Below are 23,565 nucleotides of genomic sequence, written 5' to 3'. Positions count from 1 at the left end.
AACTGCATCTCCGAGACGAGCATCCTCAAGATGTAAGGAAAACCCCATAGACTCTGTAAAGCTCCACAGGGAATAATTGCTGCCATCCAATTTATCCTCCTAGGCCAAAACTCCAAAGACATCTTTCAGGATTTGATTCCATTCTGAGTCACCTTCAAATATGAATGCACGAATAGTCCAAACAATTGATATGCTGTGATGAGCCTGCAATAGGTCAATTGGCCTGTACAGCTCCAAAATGCAAAACAGCTCTCAAAAACAGCAGAAAGGTTGGTGAAAATGCTTCCAGATGCTGCACCTGACAAGTACAACTGTATGGACTGCTTCAATACCTACACAAATCCCAAACTTCGTAAAAACGTTTGCTCCAGCAAACTTGAAACCCTAAAAACGGTCAAAAACTGTGAAAACACCTCCAGAGAAATTTGAAACTGTAGTAGAAATTGGAGAGCAGCTGTTGTGCAGTTTTCAACGCCAGAACTTCTACAAATAGCCTTGAAATCTGTAGGAAACCCCCAAAACAGCAGCAGAAACAACTGAACAGCTCATCCAATTGTCTATCTCCCCAAGTCAAAGAGTAAGAAGAAGAATCTCTTAGGTACCATAGTGTCCCCCTTTGCCCCACAGTATTCTACCTTTCCACTGCCTCTTCCCCTTAGCACACATGCCAGATTCCTTTGGATTCGGATCCAATGCATCTCTTGACAGGAGCTTTTCATTGCAATGTGTTGTTTCCCCCTAGAGGGCTCACATTTTGCTAGAGATCTCCATGAGGACCCTCACCATACATGGCCTATAGATCTAAACATCATGGGTTTCTCAAGCCACCGGGAACTATTTCTTGTTGGGGACCTCAACGTGCCAATGGCTAGGCAACATGTATCGCTTCTTGATTGTCGTAGTGATTATATTCTACTACTTGATGTTGATTTGGATGAGGCAGGGATATCCTGAGACTCTGCAGACAGGCGAGCTTTGGTCACCTCATATGGACACTCTTTCTTAGAATGTGCAGGATACATTATCTAATCATTTACAATGGTCTAGACCGATGGCCCTCCTCAAGTGATTCACATGTCTTTCACACGGAGGAGATCCAAACAAATTACTAACTCATGGGATCTCCTACCTTAGCTCCACACATCACTGACTTCTATGTTCCTCGTTGTCACCTGGAGCTGATCATAATCTTTTCTTTAGCATATCTATCTCCTAACACACGACACCGTCTACATACACCACATACCATGACATTCCATGCCTGGAAGATCGAGCCGCTCTAATCACCCGTTTCCTCCATACGGTCGTCCTCCACACTTTTCCACCACACATTCCATTCGTCCACCACCTATTGGCTCAGTCCCCTACAATAGGTGATACAATGATGAGTTCAAGGCATTAAGTTGCCAACTCAAATTTGAAACTAAGGATCATCTTTCGAGTGAGATGGAGACTATGCGCAAGTGTTGCTATCTGGTTTGTCGAAAGAAGCAAGCATTCGATCATCAAAACGAAGAGTTACTAAACATCTTGTTTGGCTACAAGTCCAAAGACTTCTAGCATAATATTCTCGAGTGACAAGCCCCAACTTTGGCACTCCTATGCATGCCCGCTATATAACATTGCTCACTAGCCGCCACCACCTGATCTCCCACAACTACCTCGCCACACCTCATGTGCACTATTCACCACCAGTAACGTCAGACATGCAGCTCTGAAGCTACATAATGGCCGAGCCAAAGATCACGAGGGGCTATGTACTGAATACATTGCACATGGACTAACCCTAGCCCTAATCTTGGCAAAGTTTTTAACAAAGTAGTTCCAATTTTTACCAGAGCTAGTTTCCTTAACACTATCATTTCTAATCACAAGGCAAGGGATTCCACGAGTCCAAAAAACTACAGGATCATCATCATTGAGCACGTCATGTCCAAGATCCATGCATCACTGCTCGATACACAAGTTAGCCAATTTGTAAATCAAAGTTGCTTGACACCCAGGCTTCTGCACTGATCATGCGACTCTAGATCAAATCCTCACGCTCAGAGGTGTAATTGAGGAGGCTAGAGCATGGAGACAGAGGTTTCATTATTGCTTTATGGATTGTCACAAGGCTTTTGACAATGTACCGAGGGCTTGTCTCATCAGAGGCCTGTAGGATTTGGGATATGCTTAGGAGATTACTTGGGCAATCATGGCACGTTATGAGAGGGTGTTAGATAGGGATCGTATGGCTATAGGATGGCCGAAGGAGATCAGGAGTATGATTAGGTCAAACAAAGTTGTCCATTGTCACCAATTTTGTTTGGCCTCTATATCAATGAGCTTAAGACTTTCATCGAGACACTACCCTCCTCTTCCATTGAGGGCCTCCACGACACTTGGATGCTCTTCACACCTTCTGTGAGACACATGGACTGAAGGTTGATATATGACTAGGACCTCATCGGACCGACACGGGCCTGTTACACCATATGGACACGCACTCCTTGACTTGGGCAGGATGCATGATCTCATCATCTACAACGAGCTCGACCTATGTCCCTCCTCAGGTGGTTTTACTTGCTTCCCACACGGGGGGGGCAGTAGTGTAGTAGATTACATCATGGGATCCCCTACCTTCACTTCATGTATCACCGACTTCACTGTAGCACCACTCCCTCCAGGAGCTGATCACACATACCTATTCTTTACTATCGCCACCCCATGCTTAGCCACACCACACACACCACATAGGAAGCACGACACCTACCACGACATACACTTTGATCACAGCCTCTCACCGGCCTACTCTGGACGCCTAAACAGACTCCTAACCTACATCGATCACATGCCACTCATAGAGGACCGTGCTGCCCTGATTAGTCGCACACTCCACAAGACTGCCCTCCAAATCTTTCCCCACACCACACAGTCCACTAGACCACCACCTCTTGGTTCTGTCCCCTTCAACAATTGGTACGATGCGGAGTGCAAGGCTTATCACCGACAGCTCCGACTTGAAACCAGATGTCACCTCCTGACTACACCAGACACGGTACGCAAGTACCGACGTCTCCTACGTCGGAAGAAGCAAGCTTTTCTTCGTCAAAATGAGGAGCTGCTGCACATCTTGTACAGCAGCAACTCTGAGGATTTTTTGCGGAGATTCCTTGAGCGTAGGTCCCCATCACCCCTCACCAACACAAGAGTCTGGCACACGTATGCACACCATCTATATGATGTCCCACACCAGCCCACTCCAGACCTCATACACACACCTCGTCCCACCACTTGCACGTTGTTCACCAGAGGGGGAGTCAAGGACGCAACATTGAAACGGCACAATGGCCGAGCTAAGGATCACGAGGGGCTATGCACTGAGTTTATCGAATATGGAATCGACACATTAGCCCCGATCCTAGCAAAGCTATTCAATGACGCTGTTTGCCTTGGCTTCCCCCGCACTTGGACACTCAACACCATCACCCCCATCCACAAGGAAGGGGATCCCATGGACCCGAGTAACTACAGGACTATCATGATTGGACATGTGATGTCCAAGATCTATGCAGCCGTATTGGATGCATCGGTCGGCCTATTCGCAGAGATGAGAGGGCTCAGACCAGAGGGTCAAACCGGTTTCAGGCGAGACCATGGGACTATGGATCACATACTCACACTCAGGAGTGTCATTGAGGCCAGATCACGGAAGGAGAGGGTATACACTTGCTTTGTGGATTTTCGCAAAGCCTTTGACACAGTACCTCGAGCTCGTCTTATCACACGCCTACAGACACTGGGATTTGATCAGGAGATCATCTGGGCAGTCATGGCACTGTATGAGAGAGTCTCAGGCCGAGTTCGTATAGGCGCAGGTTGGACAGATGAGATCCTGAGTACCATAGGTCAAACAGGGTTGTCCCTTATCACCGACCCTGTTTGGCCTCTACATCGATGAGCTTGAGACTTTCATGGGGATGTTCGAAGGGACCGTTGCTCACTTACCGGGATCATCATCAGGATTCTTCTTTACACCCGTGGGGCTCCAGCGACACCTGGATGCACTGCAAGCTTTTTGTTTATCCCATGATTTGAAGGTCAACCTTGGCAAGACCAAGGTCATGATCTTTAACACCTCTCGAGCAAACATGCAACGGAAATAGTTTACTTTTACTTTGGATGGGTCACCAGTTGAGATCGTATCCTCATACACTTACTTGGGGGTCATCTTCTCCAGCCCGATCTTCACAATGAGACCAGCGATGCAGGCCAGACTGAGCAGGGGATACGCCTCACTGGCTCGGCTAGAGAGAGAGTGCTTTCACTCCCACTTCCAGGACCCTTGGACCAAGGCTCTTCTCTCGACTCCTTGGTCCAACCTGCCGGCATGTATGGCAGCCCTTGTTGGGGGCCTGACATGTCAGTGATAGAGTGGACACGGGTGGAGTGCTTGCAGATCCTCATGCTCTCACGGATGATCCGGGAGAAACCGTCTGTACCACATCACATCATTCAGACCGAGTTTGGTGCCTCTCCACTCCAGCTAGATGCAGCCTTTCAGACCATCACATATCTACACCGGGTTAGATCATATGGGGACGGCACATCAGGGAGACAGACGTTGCCATGGTTGGCTCTCAATTCCTCCATGAGGTTGGCAGCAGAGGGAGACGAGCGATGCTGGTATGCGGACTCATAGGTGGTTTGTGAGACTAGGGTTCCACATCGATAGGATACCTCCTGTTCAATATAGTTTAGATGCCCCTGCGGTACTCCCAGCCACCATCTCGATTGGGCCACATACCAACCAGGTCATTCGAGAGGATCTCCTGCAGCTACACACCTTTAGGACCTGGTTGGAGTCGAGGGAGCTTCCAGTGAAGCTAAGTTTCTACAGAGATTACTGTCTTCGCATTTCGGAGGAGGGATTCATCACACCACCGGGGTACACTGAGCTTCATATGCCTCACTCACTAGGGATCTCCATCGGATAGTTTCGAGTATCATCACACCGCCTCTGCATAGAGAGTGGCAAAGCAGAGGGGATTCCTGGGGAGCATCGTTTATGCATATTGTGCGACTGTCAGGAGGTTGAGTCGGAGGAGCATTTTATTTTCAGGTGCCTAGTGTACTACGATATCCAAGGTCGCTACCACTGCCTCTTCAGAGACGGCTCCGGGCTCCTTTCCAGATTCCTCGCCTACCCAGATCAGAGATGCCTCACGGCCTTCATTCAGGAGGGAATCCGACATAGAGAGTACTTACTCAGGGGACAGGGCTTGGCCACATCATCAGACACCTCTCAGAGCAGGATCACAGAGTTCTTCCCATCGAGTGACATTGATCATCCAGTCTCTAGCCGCCGACGTGATAGAGACCTCGACCCGACGATCGCAGCACGACACACGAGACATCGAGGGGACACACAGATCACTCTGGGGGACCTCCCGTCATTGTTTAGACCCGGGATACGTCCCACGGAAGTCATGGTGGCTCTGGTCTTGCGTCGAGCCTCGTCCAGGAGATCGAGATGCACGGCACCCCTTGACGGGCACCAGCGTCCCATCACCGGCTATGCACCAGCTAGGGGGACATGACATACGGAGGATTCCACTCCGCTCCAGTCCTTTTCTTTTCATTGTTACATCTAGATGTATTTGATTATGTATGATCTCGTTTCAGTAGCTCCACCCTTACTGTGATTTGTATCAGGTTTTCTTTCAGTCTCATAGACCCATCGGTCTTCCGAAGACTCTAATAAAATTTCTTTCTTTCTTTCTTTCTATCCTCTTGGTTCATCCAGATCAGAGACGAGTAGCGATCTTCCTTCACGAGACCATACTACAGCTGTTCAGAACAAAGAGACGAGATCGTGAGACCCAGCCCGAGTCCACTTAGAAGGTGATTACTGATTTTTTTCGGTCAGCTAGCATGGACTAGCAGTTCCCAAGGAGCCAACGCAGCCAAGACTCAGAACGAGAGACAGGATGGACCCGCGAGCGGGTTGACACATAGATGAGGCTGACAGTGTTTATTGGACCACGAACGTAGTCGACAGGGCTGACAGTGGCACTTGTTAGACAGAGAGCTACTGCGAAGAGACCACGCATGTTGATCGGTATCAGCACTCTATCACGGGTTTTATCCCTCTGCAGCACCAATCCCAACTGGAGCCTCTGACTGTGAAGATCCTCCTATCCATCAAAGTTGCCCAATGGACCTAGTTCCTCAGACAACATACAGAGAATCGCCACTGAGATACCTTGTTGCTGATCTATCTTTCTTCGTATGGGTCTTTATCTATTTTTTTTAGTTAAATTTTAGAGACAACACAGATACCAATGTGGATCTGTAGGTTTTGCGTAAAGATCCAATCTCTACTTCTGTGTCATGTATGCCTTCTGGTGGTTTTGCCCATTTCCTGGTTAAAGAGGCTCATACTCCCTGGATGGTGTGCTTAAAATACCAAAGGTTGTGTGAGTTTCTTGCTGCTTTGGTGATTTGGGCCTCCCTTTTTACCAGTGACATTCTGAAAACAATGCAAGGGTCCTGCTCCTGTCCTATAGCTGCTTCTGCATATAGTGGACCTCCTTTCGAGCTATCCTACATCTTTGGAACCTGTCCACCATGATGCTGTGGCCTTCTATTGCCTACAGGTAGACCTTTGAAGGATGACTTTAAAGAGTTCCATTCACATGTGGGAGTCGGTGCTTGCATGGTTGATAACCACAGCTGATAGGTTTGCGTGGTAGAGAGTTGGGGCTGCTAAGTTTGAGATGGGCTAGAAGGGGTGAATACTTGCTGGTCAAGTGTCAAATTTTCTAAGGATTAGACAGGCTGGAAACTAGATGGTGTGAATATGTGCTCGACTTTGCACATATTCATGCAATACTAGGGACATTTGTCACTTGTTTGCTGACTTGCCCTAGTTTGTATTACGTCACTTGTAGACTCTCTCTTCTTGTATTAGTCTATACTAGTCATCGGAGGCCTTGGGGTATCTCCCTTTCTCTTCATATTTGATTGCCACTATTAAAAGGTCCTTTCGGGGAGAAAAAATGTCAGCTAGCACCTGCGCTGGAAAAATTATTTTCTTGTGTCCCTGACTGTTTCAGACCCTTGCATTCAGGTTGATTTCAAATTTTATTGATATGAGCTCAGCAGTAAATCATGATGATGAGTGTTAGGTACCTGAAAAGCGTTCATTTTGTCTCTCAACTGCTTCAGATCCTTGGAACTGTAATATCAATCCCCGGCATAGATATGAGAACTAAACATATGCTTTTATGGGTTGACAGAATAAAAGCTTTAAAAACATATGAAATATGCTTACAGAAAACATAATCTGTCAAAGCTTTTATCACCTTTCAAAATCCAGTATTGAGGAGGCTTTACATCTTCTTTTGACTTGTAATTAGGCCTCATTTCTTTCCTCTATCACAAGTTTAATTTAGATAAAAAGTGATCTTCTGCACTATTTCTTAAGCGATCTAAAAACACAAACAACTTGAATAGGAAGGCAAAGGGAAGTTAAGAAGAAGAAGGAAGGAAGAAAACGAAAACAGGAGTGAGGAGGCAAGGCTGCTTATAGGCAGCCAAGAAAAGGGGGGAACCTGGGCAGGAGAGGAGAAAGAAGGGGGTGACAAGGGCACTGTGATGGCCAAATGCCTTCAAGAGGCCACCGGATTGGGATCATGGGGGAAGGAGCCCAGAAGGAGCTGTGGGCTGGGAGACGGAGGAAGAAAAGGGTAGACAAAGGGGGCCTGAGAAAGTCCCCCTACTAAACCAAGAGTGGTAGGGGGATGCGGGGGACTAGAATCCCTATGGGATGCTCTCAGCAAGCCCACGTGGCAGGAGACACCAGGGTTAGGCAGGCAAACAGCAAGGCAGCCTATGGGGGTAGAAAGGAGCCAACAGGGGGAAAGAGACGCGAATTGTGAAGGCAAAAAACAGGAGCAAAGCAGCAGAGGGAAAGGAGATAGAATGGTGGGGTAGAAATGGGGAAGAGAAGGAAGGCAGTCAGGTGGAAGACGCAAAGCAAACATAGGGAGAAGAAGAACAACGGGAGGAGGGAAGGCCATGGCAGCAGAAGCAAGCCCAGGAGGAGGAGGCTGCTGACGAGGAGGTCGCGAGGCCAAAGGAGGAAATGAGGGAGGATCCATGAGCTAGCATGCAGGCAAGGTCTCAAAGTCAAGCTCGAGCAACAACAGCAGGCTCGTTATCACATAAGCCACTAGATTTTGATTGGATCATCTCCTGAAATTTGAGTTGCTTCCTCTTTGGAAATTGAACACTCCTCTTCCTCTTTTTTGTGGTTCAAACCCCACAAGAATGGATTTCTATTAGTTAAAAGCTGGCCAAATTGCTTTCTCTATTATATCTCTCTCAACTTTACCTTGGTATTACTGCTTCATAAAGGGGAATGCCTGACACATGTTCCTAATGGTCTAGTGCCTCGCGTTCCAACACACATGCCAATGGATAGAATCCATCTCTCTAGTAGCCTCATCCTGTTATCGCTCAAGTTGAGATCTAAGACTGGACAGCTTTCTGTCCATGCAGCCTTTGCCTTATTCCTCTCTTGCTTTAACTGGGCCCCAAATAGTGGATACCTGCCCTCCAGAAGACCCTAGAATAAAAGACAGGCACAGCTTGACTCAATTTATCAGCCAAACTTGGGCAGCCATCACCTTCTAATGAGTAAAATTTTGCATCATCTTCTCAATCTCTTGGCCAAATCCTCCTCTTTGTCAGTCCAAACTTCAGCAGCCATCAACTTGGACTACAATGAGTAAATTTTTGCATCATCCTCTGATCTAGGTGCAGTAATCGTGTGAACTATGCAAAGCAATCATATATCGTCATCTCATCTATATGCTGAATTGCTTGCGATGTGCCCCCCATGGCTGATTGAAGAGCAGGGAAAATTTCATGAACAGGTGGAATTGGCTTCTCGATGGTAAGTTTGTTGTGTGGCTTTCATCCCATAATCTCTTCAACTCATATATGAAATAACTTTGTGAAGTAGATATCCAGATCCTATCCCACCTCTGCATCTTCCACACTAGGTCAAGATTGGCTCATCATAGGTACATAAGTCTCACCTTGGAAGGGTGAATATGTCATGTATGCTTCCATTTCACCTTTCTCTTCCAAGCCTACTTGATGTTGTTTCCCCATAGCCAAGTTTATGATAAGCCAAGCGGCAGCCAATGGCTATGCCAAAATGTCTCTCTCCCACCCTTGAACCACACAAGTAGCTCAAAGCCGTGGTCAGCTTAGCAAAGGCGGATAGGAGCATTCAGAGTTATGCCCACCATGAAAAATTTGGCAAGCATTGTGACTCCACCAAATGGCACAGAATACGGATGTACTTGAAGGGTGCACCAACCATGAAAACAGCCAGCAAGTATCCCCAAGCTCACAGGCTATTCAAGAACTCCTCCCAGTACCAAGCATATTCATGGGTGAGCACATGACGATTCTTCCCCCATGCTGAACATTTTCATATAGGATAAGACATTGGTCTCCTCGAAGACTTGAAACCTACAATATAGACACTTGAAATACCATTGGTCACTGGTCCTCAGCCCCCTCCATGAAAGGCTTCTACTACAACCAGCAAAAAGATGAAGGTCGATTAAAATGAGGAGTCCAAGCACAAATCAGAGTCACCAAAAGCAGTAACAAATATGACAGCGAAACCAAAAGAGCTTTTCTTGGTGACGACTCGTAGGGTTGCTGAAATAAAGTATGGAAATCTAGGTGGAGCTGCATTCATGTCTGACATCGAGAGATGTTCTAATAAACCAGGAGGACAAGAAGCCTTTGTGAAGGTGGATGACAGCATTGGTTGCACTTATTGTTGTTCTGAAAATAAGGTTGACACCACTTGCTCGAATTTTTGTTCTAAGAACAAGGCTAACACCACTTGCATGAAGGAGGTCTTTTTGGAGAGACTTCCAAGATCGGGATCAGAGGAATATAGAGACACTAAAGATGGCAGTATAGAGTTACACGTGGATGCTGTGACTCAAGGTGGTAGCTCGCTTGTTTTCAAAGAAAGCGATGTACAAGTGGATCCAGCTGTGTAGATATTCTCTATGCATACGTAGTTTGTTTCCTGAGTCTTCCTTGCAAAATGTTTGCCTTCTCTTTCTCAAGTGTTGAGAAATGGAGGATGAAAGCCTTCCTTGCAAGCAGAGGGGAAAGTATTGTTTTGCAGAAGCCATCAAGGACAGCACTGACTGCTTTGAGGAGCGCAATTTGCTAATATGGACAAGTGTTTCAGAGGCTTCTTCAAGGCTTAGCACTGCAGGATACTAAAAGTAGAAAGATGAGCCTGTTGAACCCTTTATGGTGGAGATAGGGACATCAATAGATCTAGAGAGTATATTGTTGCTGGTGGATTACTCAGGTGTGGGCTCATTTGGAGCTTGTGGTCCAGATGGTGCCAGAATGATAATAGGTTGACACAAACATTGGAAGCATGTCCTTGGCAAGAACCAGGATGTCCTTAGATTCTAAGGGGGCTTGGCACGAACCAAGATGCCCCTGGATCTAAGCGGGATAAGTGGGATGTACCTGATGTGGGGACAACTAGATGTATGTGATGTTTGTACCAACATTGCTCAAGAACGCTAGGGTGTTTGTGATCAAGCATGGTGACACCATGGACGGTTGGTGCTACCTCAATTGTACCTATGTTTCGGGATGGCTTACCTTGGTGGAGCTGGACCTAGAGGAAACAAAAGTTGCGGAATCGAAGACTGAAGATCGAAGACGTCCATGACTTGTTCCTCTATGGAAGCCGATGGAGCAAGCGACACAATGGTTGTTGGCCCATAGTGGAATGGTGAGAGGGAGCATTGGGTTTATAGGAGTCACCTCCCACTCGTGAGCCCCCCCATGAGGTGGACACGGGGGGACATAGACCAGTAGCATGTTTGGTATAACACAGTGGCCACGTGGACAAATCTGAGTGTGCATGGAGCCTCAGATGTAGGACAGCAAGCACTGGTCCATTCAGAGACCTACATCTAATCAACAGCAACCTGGACATATGGCTGGAGTAGCCACATGGCTGCAACATGGAGCAGGCCATGCAGGCAGCACACGGAATGATGGGATATCTCAAGGTGTATGCCCCAGGCACACCTTGGTTTCTATGTGTGTGTGCTAAAGGCACAGTTAGGTGTCCATAAGCACTGTTAGGTGGTGGTAGAAGCCACATAGGATGATTGAGAGAATCTAGGAGCAGATTGAGGAGATGATTGAAGCTCAGAGGTCATCAGTGATGTCAATGATCATGTAAGAGGTGCCTACTTAAGGACCTCACCTTTCTTCATTCCATAAGCAAGAATTCTCAGTTTGTGTTCACTCCATGCTTTCCTTTCAGTTTACCAACATGGTATTAGAGCACTTTGATCCTCCTTGAGCCCACTTGTGCCACATCATCTTCTTCTTCTCCATCTTCTTCTTCTTCATCTTCACCATTTCTTCCCTTTCTTCCCAAATCTTGCTAAAGCTTGTTCTCCCTCAGTTCTCCGCCATTCTCCAAGCCCTTCCTACTGGAGATACCCCTCGTTTGGACGAACTTTCACCTGCAAGCAATTGAAAAAAAAACGTCTCTACTGGCTGCCATTCTCCAAACAGCGCATTTTTTCGTCATTCTTCTGTTGCAAAATACTCCCTGCCTGCTGCACCATTGCTCGAGCCCTCTTAGGAGTAGATGGGCGACCTCAAGACGAACGTTTTGAGTCACTTTGCAGCCCATTTGATTCAGTAACGAAGGAGAAAATGTCAAAACACAGGTTCAGCCTGTAGCAACTCCCCCGGGCAATATCGTGCGCCATTTCGCCCAACCTCTGTGTGCTGGATCTTCTCTGATATATGAGCTTTCTTTTGCTTCAGAAAGCCCTCTTTTCTTTGCTTTGAAGAGTGAGATACAAGCCCTCCAAGGTTCAGGCCTCTGTTTTGGACAGTTTTGACAAGGTTGTGAGTGTGATGCTACATTAGATGATACTTTAGCATTTCTGAGGTTTAAAGTTTTGAAAAGCATCAGTACAACTGTGGCTACAACTTTCTTTTAAGTTGCTATACCTGGATTTGCTTGAAATACTTTCATTTAGTCACCTCTATGAAGCATGCAAGTGAAAACATCATTGATTTGTAGTATGAATTTTGGTTGCAAGCCTTTGCTACTCTGAATGCTTGTATTTTGAAGCTCTTCAACTCTTTCTAGCCTTGTAAGAGAGTAGACACTGCCCATTCTGGGTTAGACCCTCTCATGGCTAATTCTGGGTTAGACCCTCTCATGGCTACCATCTTGAATATGGATAAGTTCAATGGTAAGGGCTTTCACACATGGCAGATGAAGGTTAAATTTGCATTGATGAGGGAAAACCTCTGGGGGCTTGTCACCGGCTTCAACTTCTTCTTCAACAGCCTCCAATGCTGGAGAATCCTCAGCTCCCACACACCCGGCAAGAGATCCTGCTAGAGAAAGCCTATGGCATCATTGCTCTTGCCTTAGGAGATGACTATATTCATCACATCTCTGACTTAGAGTCTCCTTCAGAAGCTTGGCAGAAGCTTGACATTATTTTTGATACTAGCTCTCACATCTCAAAATTGTCACTTAAGATTGCTTTCTTTGAATTGAAGATGGTTAGTGGCACTCCTTTGGCTACCCACGTCAATTACATGCAGAGTCTCATGACTCAACTTGCTTCTATCAACTCTCCTATCACTACAGATAGAAGCAAAACATAGGGCATCCACTAATACAACCTATAAGGCTATTTGGGTGAGGAGGATCTTGAATGCAAGTGGACGTATTCAAAAAGATCCAACTCACCTATTGACCGATAATGAAAGCTCTATTAAATTGGCCAAGGATCCTGTATTTCATGCTCAGACAAAGCACATTGAGGTGCAATATCAATTTATACCTGAAAAGGTACAGCAATGAAATTGAGCTTATCTACTGTTCGACAAAAGATCACCTGGCTGATATATTTACCAAACCTCTTGCAGAATTAAGCAAGGGAAGTTCTCCAACCTAATGGGCATGAAGTCCATTATTCATCAAGGGATATGGAGTTACTTTACTAAAGTACCCTTGGGTTGAACTTGGGTTACGATCAATTAAAGGTCAAAAAGAGTTGTACGTAAACCTTAGGTCCTAGGTTAGGGCATCTCTTGTAGCCTTGCCACTTGTCACACAGCCATGCACTTACCATCTTGCTTAATTTAGGGCAGCCAATCAGATGCAAGCATTGCATGTCATGTGTTTGATGCATTCTAATTGGGCACACTGTGTGAAATGTGCCACATAGGATGGACCAAGGAAGCAGACCCATCAAGCTTATAGATGAAGCTCCAAGAGTAGAACGAAGTGACTGCCAGATTGCATGAAGGGAGCAAAGAAAAAACAAGGCATGCCACTGCAGAAGTTTACTATTGAGAAGAAGTGCAAAAGCAAGGAAAACTCAGTCACAATACATAGAGGTAAAGAAACTTCCCTAAGGAGCACGAATGGGGAGGTCCACTATCTGATAGGAAGAAAGGGATAATTGGAGACTTGATAGGTGTTAATGATTGTGGAAAAAAACTTTAGCTGTCCAATTACACTATGGGGTTCTCCTTTTTCCTTGAAATGCATATAAATATACTGTCCAATATGCTGTCATTTTTAAACAGTTGATCCTGCCTACCTTACAGGATAGCATCTCAACTATGCATTCATGTTCATTCGTAACAACACACAGGTCAACCACGGGAGCAACTGCAAAGTTCAAAATCTCCAACTTTGGCAGAGTGCACCTGGACACAGAGCAACAATGAAAAAAAGAAATCAATGCTATCCCCTGCTAAAGTATTATAAATTAAAAAGGACAATCCAGCTGCCTTCATGACAAGTCAATATTGAGTATGTTCACAAGGGCTGGAATCTGTAGTTTGATCATCATTACGTTTCACCAAGACAAACTGCAACAACTATAAAGGAGTTATTCAGCACATTCAAAAGTGAGTAGATTATTGAGGTTAAAAGCAATATACCATACATGATGTTTGCAAGACAATAATCCTTTTCTAGAAACAGCCATACACAGATTCCTCTTGTTCAATATGTTGCCCCCTGCCCACCCCCTTCTGTGAGAAATCACTCAAATAGCATAAATTAGATCTGCAAGGCTGAATATTCTTCAAAGACCGGATTTCAAAACATGCACAAAGTACAAAGAAAGTCGGACAAGATGGACACTCAAAGCTGAATGCATACAGCAGGAAAAACTCAAGTAAATTGAGGAAAACTCTCCGACACGTAGACTCATTTGGAGGACTCAGGAGTTGAATTACTGACATTAAAAACCCCTCCTAATGCCCAAACCAAAGATTTGGCTTTAGGTATACATATAGCATCCTTGTTGGTATGCCTGAGATATAGCAGCCCAATTCAAACTTACATGAGGGGTGTGTTCTTGAAAAGCTGCACTGTTTTCCCTTTCCAAAGTATGAAGGATTCTGATAATGTCATTTTCATTTGACTCTTCCCATTTTCCAGGATCTTTGTCATAAAGAAAATGTCAAAAAAGTGCTCATATTTTCGTAAGTTTATAAATCTTGGCTGAAAACCAAATTGGTGTTAGTTAGAAACACTCGAAACTGACACAGGGGAAGAGTACATGTCATGTTTCAATCATGTTTGAAAGAGCATGGGATCAGGAAGCAGATATTGGTGTTTGACACTGCGTAACAAATGGTGTTGCTGAAAGAAAAAAACTCATTTTCGTAGTAATCACCAGTATATGCTTAAGAATAAGCAATTGTCAAAGGTTGTTATTGAAGCCATGCATATCATAGCCAGGTGTCCTACAAAAGCTTGGTGAATTTCACTCTGTTTAGGTGTGTTTTTGGTCATAAGCCCAAGGTCATCCGCATTAAACTGTTTGAACCAGTGGCAAATGCTTTGGCTTGTAAGCACACCTCAAAGCTTGATGGAAAACAAATGCTCTCTTGTTGGATATGCTAGCGAGAGTATTTTTAGACTCGTGAATTGCAATACTAGACAATTATAATCAATCGGGATTTTGTCTTTCAGAAGAGTGACAGCACAATAGCACACAGCGCACTCTTGGGATGGAGAGTGGGCAGAATCCTTATCGACGATTGGAGACTCTCCATCCCAAATAGTGGTACCCGTCCTATGAGAGCGTTAGCAATTTATGAGTTGCTTTGTGAAATGGAAATGGAACTTTTTGGTCCTCACCAGGCAATTTCCACTAAGACTTTCCAGGGGAAAGATCTTGTATCACCGAGACACACAAAAGCCTAGACAGGGTCGATAGGAGTGGGAACACTATACCACTCACATCTCCAGAGTCAAATCATAGTCACAAGCGCATATGAGCATGCTCAATATCTGTGGATTCAAGTTAGGAGACCGTCGTCATAGACATAAATATGGCAGCATGCTACTTCCCTCCTTCAAGCAATATCATCGAGCTCAATCAAGGTATGTGATGATTTGGAATGTGGTGTTAGTGTTTAGAGGTCGTGGTGTGAACTCCGTGAGTATGATATTATGTGGGATGCACTTCTTCCCTCGGATTATCATGCAAGAGAACGTCATAACTTCTAGCATCTCAAAACCAATCCACTCATTCTCTTTGAGACTCTATTGCCCGGTAGCTGGTCAGAATAGAAAGTCGAAAAGGAGGGACTTAGTATTGACATGCTGAATGTTTGAAGTGTACCTAGAACCTTGGGCCCAAGAAAATGGACCTCAACATACATAGGATCTAACTGCAGAACCGTGACTATGCTACCTGAAAATATTGTGACCCAAATGTTCGTGGCTTTGCAGAGAGTTCGTATTCAGCATTGATTCCATTCCTGCTGGCTGACACAGAAAATCACGTAATGGTTTTGGTCTTCCAGTTTTATCAACATGCGTTGGAAGTGGAACTTTTTGCCTTCGTTGCACACAAAGGTTGGCCATTCTTTTTTGTGAGCCATTCTGATCTCCAGCATTCCGGATTTGATATCTCCATCCTGCTCTCCTGCAAGTAAGCGCAATAAATAGCAGTTCAACGGATATACTGATCATAATTGGACAAAAGTACGGCCAGCTCCAAACTAGCATGGTACACAGGAGAGTAACCTTTTAGGTGTACGCAGCAAACTGCTTGAAAACAGCGAGTCATTGGAAACCATTAAAGGCAAGGAGCACATCCTATCATCGACGGATTTTTCTGGCAGCTGCATGCACCCAACTTCAGTAAACTTTGTCCATCCATTAGTTTGAGAACTCTACCACTAATGCAAGGCAGAAAGCACAATAAATGAGCCCTTGAAAGGGTGCAATAGTATTTGATATCGCTGACAAGGCGAAGGTCATCCTCTCCGTATTAAAGGATTACTACCGAACTGATCGGACATGCTACAACGCTGGCTACTGGTGTGGGTTTCGACTATGTAGTAGTTTTGCAACCGACAGCCAAGGAATTTTAAAAAAAATCCATGGACACAGGACTGGCGAAGAAGCACAGCAGCAGCAAAAGGCAAGGCCATCGGACGTCGAATTCAGGGGCATTACCTGAGGAGGACGAGACGAGGAATCCAGGTGAGAAAATGAAGATCGAAAGGATTCCTGGGAAGAAGGTAGAAAATTCGCGGACAGAGCCATGAGGAAGCTACTGAAAAATCCTCTCACATGCGCCGAGGGAGAAGAAAATCCCCAACACCTCAGCTGGTACTTTGAATCCGCATTGCGGATGCAGTGAAAAGGCAAGAGCACTGACGAGAACTGAGGACTGTTTGATTTGGGAAAGCAATACTTGGGTGTTGCTTAGCGGCCTACATATACTCGAGTAGATTCCCTCGAATCTTGGTTACGGCCAATCATCCACCTGTTACAGATCCGTTACGGAATCCATTTCCTGCCACGTGGCAGCCTCTTATCTAATAATTCTGATCGCCGTTTCCCCAGCCTTTTGTGGTGCCTGTTTTGTTTCCACCGGTCGCCAATGCGCGCACCCACCGCTCCACTGCCTGCGTGACGGTGTTGAAAGATGGTGGTGGCGGTTCGAGCAAACGCGTATCGCATCTCGTATTTCGTGAAATGGTCGACTCATTCCAGCACCCAGGTCGTTGAACTTTGAAAGAGACAACTCGGGCTTTCGAGATGCCTGATGAGCCTACCTCTGCTCCCTCGGTCGGCTCCTGCTGTTGAAACGTTTTGGGTGCCTCTGCTCCCTTTCCACCCAAATACTCAGCAACCTGCTCAGCCCGCGTCGATCAACTGTGGAAACAGGCCCTGCCCGCACTACTGGGACTGCTCAAATTTTAGCAGACCTCTTGCCCTGCTAGCATTTGCAAAAAATGTAGCCCCATGAAGGTTTACCTTTTTCCAGCGTCTTCTTTAATGAGGCTCAATGGAAGTTTTGCGAAGTGTGACATCCAATCCCGTGGCCGTCTGAATGTTTGGGCACTGCAAGGCTAGGCCAGCATGCTCAGCCAGTCCTGGCCCTGCATTGGGCTGTAAGACTTGCCCCTGCTAGTGGGGCTAGTCTAGTAGCCTACATGGGGAAGCTCTCTAAGGGCCTTAGGCCAATTACACATTCACTCGGTATCCTCGGGGTTGACTGTCCACCAGTTTGAGCAGATTGTTAACATCGTCGTCCCATGCTTGCTTTCACAAATGGCGGACAGTTTGTGATATTAAAGAGTTGAAGATTCAAGCTAGGATTACCACAGATAGTACGTTTACCTGGTCAGTGTCAGACTTGTAAATTGCCTTTATAAATCGGGAGACCTAGGTTTGAACCCTTCGACAAAAGGTAATTCGTTGCAATCACGTGAAAATACTCTTGGGTGGGGGGCCCGACTTTTGCTATCTTCCGAGACATGACTCAACTTGCCACCTATTTTTTGGACTTTGGGCGGGGGAATGAATGTGAAATAGACTTTTGCTTACCACACTATTTCATTGGCCTATTAGTCCCCCGATCCATGAATGTGAAACCTATCTTATGTCATGGAGGGTAAAATGGGGGGAAGTAAGAATGGCTATTTGGATGTTTTTCCCATGGAAGAGTATAGTTCGGACACTTTCCCTTGGTGCATGCTATAATGATACAATGGAAAATGAGCTATAAAGAGATGTCACGTCAATAATTCTCAAGGGTGTGGAAAATAGCACCCTGAGGTCTAGAGCCATGGGCCCTCCTATTTTCGATGTATTTCCCCTGTACTTCCCATGGTACATTTTGCATAGCATAACGAAAATAGCTATTTTCCCTCTTTTTCTTCTCAAATGACATAAGATCCTAATGTTGCCTCCATAAGCCCTCTCCCCCTTTGATTGTAAATTTGTAAAAAACTTCCTTGGCCCTCCTAAGGTTATTAACTTTTTGCTAAGCAGAGCTGAAACCCCCTTTTTCTTTGCTTTTCGTCAAGCTAACCCACTTAAGAAAGTGGTTAGCAAATAATGCCATGTTAAGAGTTACTAGTTTTTAAGCATTTGTGTGGCATCTACCACTCTTACTTTCATTAAAATCAAGTAGGCACAAGTTCCTCCACTTAACGAAAGTGGTTAGCAATAATGCCATGTTGAGATTTGATTGTTTTTAAGCATTTGTGGCATCTCAACTACTTTTGGGCCATAGTGGTTGTGCCAGCTTGTTTTAATAGATATAACTCTCTTTTTCATTCCCACTCACACACACATGGCAAACTTGCATATTCTCTTTAGTGTGAGCCATTCTTGTGCCAATCTCCATGTGGACACCCCTTTGAGATTGTCACCAGTGCCATTCTCCACAAACTCACATGGGTTAGAATGGCACTACTGCCAATCTCCATTTGAGTTTGTGGAGGATGGAATTGGTGCCATTCAGATGAGAATGGCACTGGTGCCATTCTCATCTGAATGGCACCAATTCCATCCTCCACAATCTCTAATGGCACTAAATTAGATTGGCATTGGACCCAATCTCTATTTTGAATTTCAAGAGAATTGCACATGTGTGATTGTCATATGGAGAATGGCACCAGTCCCAATCTAATTCAGATTCTAGTGAGTGGCAGTGCTGTCATTCTCCATATGTGTCAATCTCCATGTGAGTTTGTGTAGAATGGCAGTTGTATCATTGTCCACATCCGTCACATGGAGAATGGCACCAATGCGGTTCTTATTTCAGATTTTCTAGTGCCATTCTCATTGCTATCTTTAGAGAGGTGATAGCACTCTTTTCAATCTCATTTGAAGACCAGAAGCATGGCACTAATCTCATCTGAGGAGAGAATGGCACTGGTGCCGATCTCCATTTGAGTCTGTGGAGAATAACACTTCTGCCATCATCCATGTAAGTCATATGGAGATCTTTAGAGAGGTGATAGCACTCTTTTCAATCTCATTTGAAGACTAGAAGCATGGCACTAATCTCATCTGAGGAGAGAATGGCACTGGTGCCGATCTCCATTTGAGTCTGTGGAGAATAACACTTCTGCCATCATCCATGTAAGTCATATGGAGATCGGCACATTGTTTTGGGACAGGTTTGTACTAGTATTAGTCTCTAGAATATGGTTTTCAAATTTATAAGACAATTGTTTGATGTAGAGTGGCATTGGTGCCAATCTCCATATGACTTACATGGACGATGGCAAAAGTGTCATTCTCCACAGACTCAAATGGAGATCGGCACCAGTGCCATTCTCTATTTCCTCAGATGATATTTAGTGCCATTCTTCTGGTCTTCACATGAGATTGGATATAGTGCTATCACCTCTCTAGATCCTCACAAGATAGCAACCAGAATGGCACCAATGCCCCTCTCCAAAATCTGAAATAAGAACAGCATTGGTGCCATTCTCCATGTGGCTGATGTGGACAATGGAACAAGTGCCATTCTACACAAATTCACATGGAGATTGACTCATATGGAGAATGACAGCACTGCCACTCTCTAGAATCTGAATTATAATGGCATTGGTGCCATTCTCCATATAACTGACTCAGACAATCACACATGTGCAATTCTCTTGAAATTCACAATAGAGATTGGGACCAGTGCCATTAGAGATTGTGGAGGATGGAATTGGTGCCATTCAAATGAGTATGGCACCAGTCCCATTCTCCACAAACTTAAATGGAGATTGGCATCGAGCCATTCTAATCCATGTGAGTTTGTGGAGAATGGCACTGGTGACAATTTCATGGGTGTCCACATGGAGATTGGCACTAGTGCCATTATAATCCATGTGAGTTGGTGGAGAATGGAACTGGTGCCAAATCTCCATGTACTTGATACCAGCAAGATTGGCACAAGTGGCCTTCTCCACAAACTCACATGGAGGATGTGCTTGATACCAAAGAGATTGGTACCAGTGCCATTCTCGACAAACTCACATGGGGATTGGCACTGGTGCCAATCTATACATGTAAGTTTGTGGAGAATGGCACTAGCACCCATCTCCATGTCACATGAAGATTGCATTCTCCACAAGCTTACATGGCGATTGGCACCAGTGCCATTCTCCACGTGGTAGTGCCATAATCCTCTAGAATCTGAATTAGAATGGCACCATGTGACTAATAAGAACAATGGCACAAATGATGCTCTCCACAAATTCACATGGAGTTTGGCACCAGTGCCATTCTCCAAATCCTTGAATGAGATTGGTACCAGTGTCAATCTAATCCTCCACAAAGTCACATGGAGATTTGCATTGGTACCATTCTAATCCATATGATTTGTGTAGATGGCACTGGTTCCAATCTCCATGTGGTTGACATCAATGACATTGTTACCAATGCCAATCTCCATGTCACATGAAGATTGTATTAGTGCCATCTGCATGTGATAGTGCCATTATCCATGTCCAGTCTCTAAAATTAGATGTAGAATGGCACTAGGGCCATTATCCATTGATATTCTCCATAAATTCACATGGAGATTGGCACCAGTGCCAATGTCCATTCTGTAGGTCCTCAAATGAGATTGGTATCATTGCCAATCACGTGAGTTTGTTGGAAATGGTATTGGTGCCAATCTCCATGTGACATATAGGGAGAATGGCACCAACCCCATTTTTCACAAACTGGCATGGAGCTTGGCACCAATGCCATTCTCCATGTGAGCTTGGCACCAGTGCCATTCTCCAATGCAATTCTAATCCATGTGAGTTTGTGGAGAATGGCACACGTGCCATTCTAATCCATGTGACTGACGTCATTGAGCTTGGCACTAGTGACATAAGTGAGCTTGGCATTAGTTTCATTACAATCCATGTGAGTTTTCGGAGAACAGCACTAGTGCCAATATCCATGTGACTAGCACTAGTGAGATTGGCACAAGTGCCATTTTCCATAAAGTCACAACGAGATCGGCACCAGCGACATTCTCCATGTGATAGTGCCATTATCCATGTAGACAATGGCAAAAGTGAAATTCTCAAGAAACTCACATGGAGATTAGCACCAATGCCATTCTCCAGATCCTAAAATGAGATTGGTACCAGTGCCAATCTAATTGAGAGGAGAATGACATTGGTGCCATTCAGATGAGAATGGCACTAGTGCCATTCTCCACAAACTCACATGGATTAGAATGGCACTGGTGCCAATCTAATCCATGCGAGTTTGTGGAAAATGGCACTAGTGCAAATCTCCATGTGACTAACACCATTGAGATTGGCACAAGTGCCATTATCCACACTGAAGCTCACATGGATTGGAATGGCACGAGTGCTAATGGAACTGGTGCCATTCTCCATGTGACTGACAATAGTGAGCTTGGCACCAATGCCATTCTCCAGAATCTTAATTAGAATGGCATTGGTGTCATTCTCCATGTTATTGGTAAGGACAATGGCACAAGTGATATTGTCCACAAAAACATCAACCATGGGTTGATCTATTTTCTCTTTTCCCTTTCATCATACTTGCATACCACTATCTGCATCGCTTTGAGGAGATTCTCCTGATCCCAATCTGCCTGTGTCCATGGCGAAGTATGTGAACCACTGCTAGAGGACACTACAGGTCCACTAATATTTTGTGATTGCTGCTGTGAATTCTGTGCAGCATTACCATTTGGTGCATCTACATCATCAAACACATTTACTGGTTTATACCAGCTGCTCATCTCATCAAAAACAACATCTCTGCTCATTGTAAACTTACGAGTAGAAGGGTTATAGCATCTATATCCTTTCTGTTGTAGAGAATAACCAATAAAGATGCACTTCTCAGCTTTTGGATCCAACTTGGATCTCAACTCATCTAGCACATGAACATAGGCAATGCAACCAAAAACTTTCAAATGAGAAATATCTGGTTTCCTACCAATATACCTCTCCTCTGGCGTCATGCCATGTATTGCTGCAGTGGGAGTCCTGTTCATTATGTAGACTGCTGTAGCAACTGCTTCAGCCCAATAATAATCTGGCAGGTCTTTTTCGTTGAGCATGGCACAAGATACCTCTCCACTATGCCTATTTTTCCTTTCTGCAAGTCCATTTTGCTGTGGGGTATGACTGCATGAATATTGCTGCTTTATGCCATGCTCCTGCAGGAACCTTGCAAGCTCATTTGAGAGGTACTATCCCCCTCCATCTGACCTTAGGCATTTTATTTGCAGGCCTATTTCTTTCTCAACCATAGCTTTAAAATCTTTGAAATGCCCAAACACTTCACTTTTCTTTTTCATAAAATACACCCAAACTTTTCTGCTGTAGTCATCAATAAAAGTGATAAAATAATGACAGCCTCCAATAGATGCGGCTTTAGTAATCCACACATTAGAGTGGATTAATTCCAATGGCCTCTTACTCTCTTAAACATGTCTAGGAAATGGTTTCCTTGCCTGTTTTCCAAATTGACAGGCTTCACATACCTTATGCATTTCTACAACCTTGAACTTAGGCAATCCTGCAACAATATTTTGGGCCTGCATTAATTTAAGTCACTGTACATTAACATGAACAATGCGTTTATGCCAGATATCAATATCTACAACTACACCGGTCCCATGTGCAAACATTGCTGCACTCAATTCAGGCATGTTCGCATCCAACATAAACATCCTGCCTTTCTTCTTCCCTTTTGCTATCAAGCGACCTTTATTTTTCATATCCTCAACAAAGCATCCATGAGGATTAAATCTGACCTGCAAGCCCTGCTCAACCATTTGACCAATAGAAACCAGGTTCTTGGTGATATTCAGGACATGAAATACATCAGACAGATATTTCTTTGTCCCATCCTGCATAGACAAATAAATTTTACCAATCTGCACAATAGGATGTGCAGTATCATCACCAGTCTCCACAAATCCTGGTCTTTCCATTTTCCTTGCATCCTGCATCCACTCTGCATGACCTGTCATGTGGTTTGACACACCTGAGTCAACATACCACACATCATCATCTCTCTTCTGCACTTGTCATAGAATTGGTCATGTGTTGCACCATAAACAAATGCTCATTTCTGTCATCACCCTGTCTACTAGAGGATGCATAATTGCCTTGCTGCAATTTTCCATTCATGATGTCATTCTGCTTTTTACA

At 44.8% G+C, this 23,565-nt stretch overlaps 1 protein-coding gene across 2 annotated transcripts in view; it reads right to left on the bottom strand.

The window, feature by feature from the left end:
• LOC147879524 (DUF1997 family protein, putative (DUF1997)) overlaps positions 1–17,473 on the bottom strand; it is a 42,288-nt gene extending 24,815 nt beyond the window's left edge. Inside the window, exons 1-5 of one of the 2 annotated variants that reach the window (XM_087371739.1) lie at positions 16,589–17,473; positions 16,154–16,251; positions 15,819–16,052; positions 13,704–13,812; positions 7,177–7,222 (exon numbers count right to left, since the gene is read on the bottom strand). In XM_087371739.1, the coding sequence (XP_087227865.1) occupies positions 7,177–7,222; positions 13,704–13,812; positions 15,819–16,052; positions 16,154–16,251; positions 16,589–16,678 (577 nt within the window). In that variant the 5' untranslated portion in view covers positions 16,679–17,473. The remainder of the gene's footprint in view (positions 1–7,176; positions 7,223–13,703; positions 13,813–15,818; positions 16,053–16,153; positions 16,252–16,588) is intronic. The other variant, XM_087371738.1, reaches the window with a different exon arrangement.
• Between the last annotated feature and the right edge of the window lie 6,092 nt (positions 17,474–23,565).

The sequence above is a fragment of the Dipteris shenzhenensis genome, chromosome 33 (genome assembly GCF_047967505.1).
Source record: "Dipteris shenzhenensis isolate YYH24624 ecotype China chromosome 33, Dip_SZ_1.0, whole genome shotgun sequence".
Lineage (NCBI taxonomy): Eukaryota > Viridiplantae > Streptophyta > Polypodiopsida > Gleicheniales > Dipteridaceae > Dipteris > Dipteris shenzhenensis.
The sequence above is the reverse complement of the archived record's forward strand: the minus strand, read 5'-3'. Positions and strand labels throughout refer to the sequence as shown.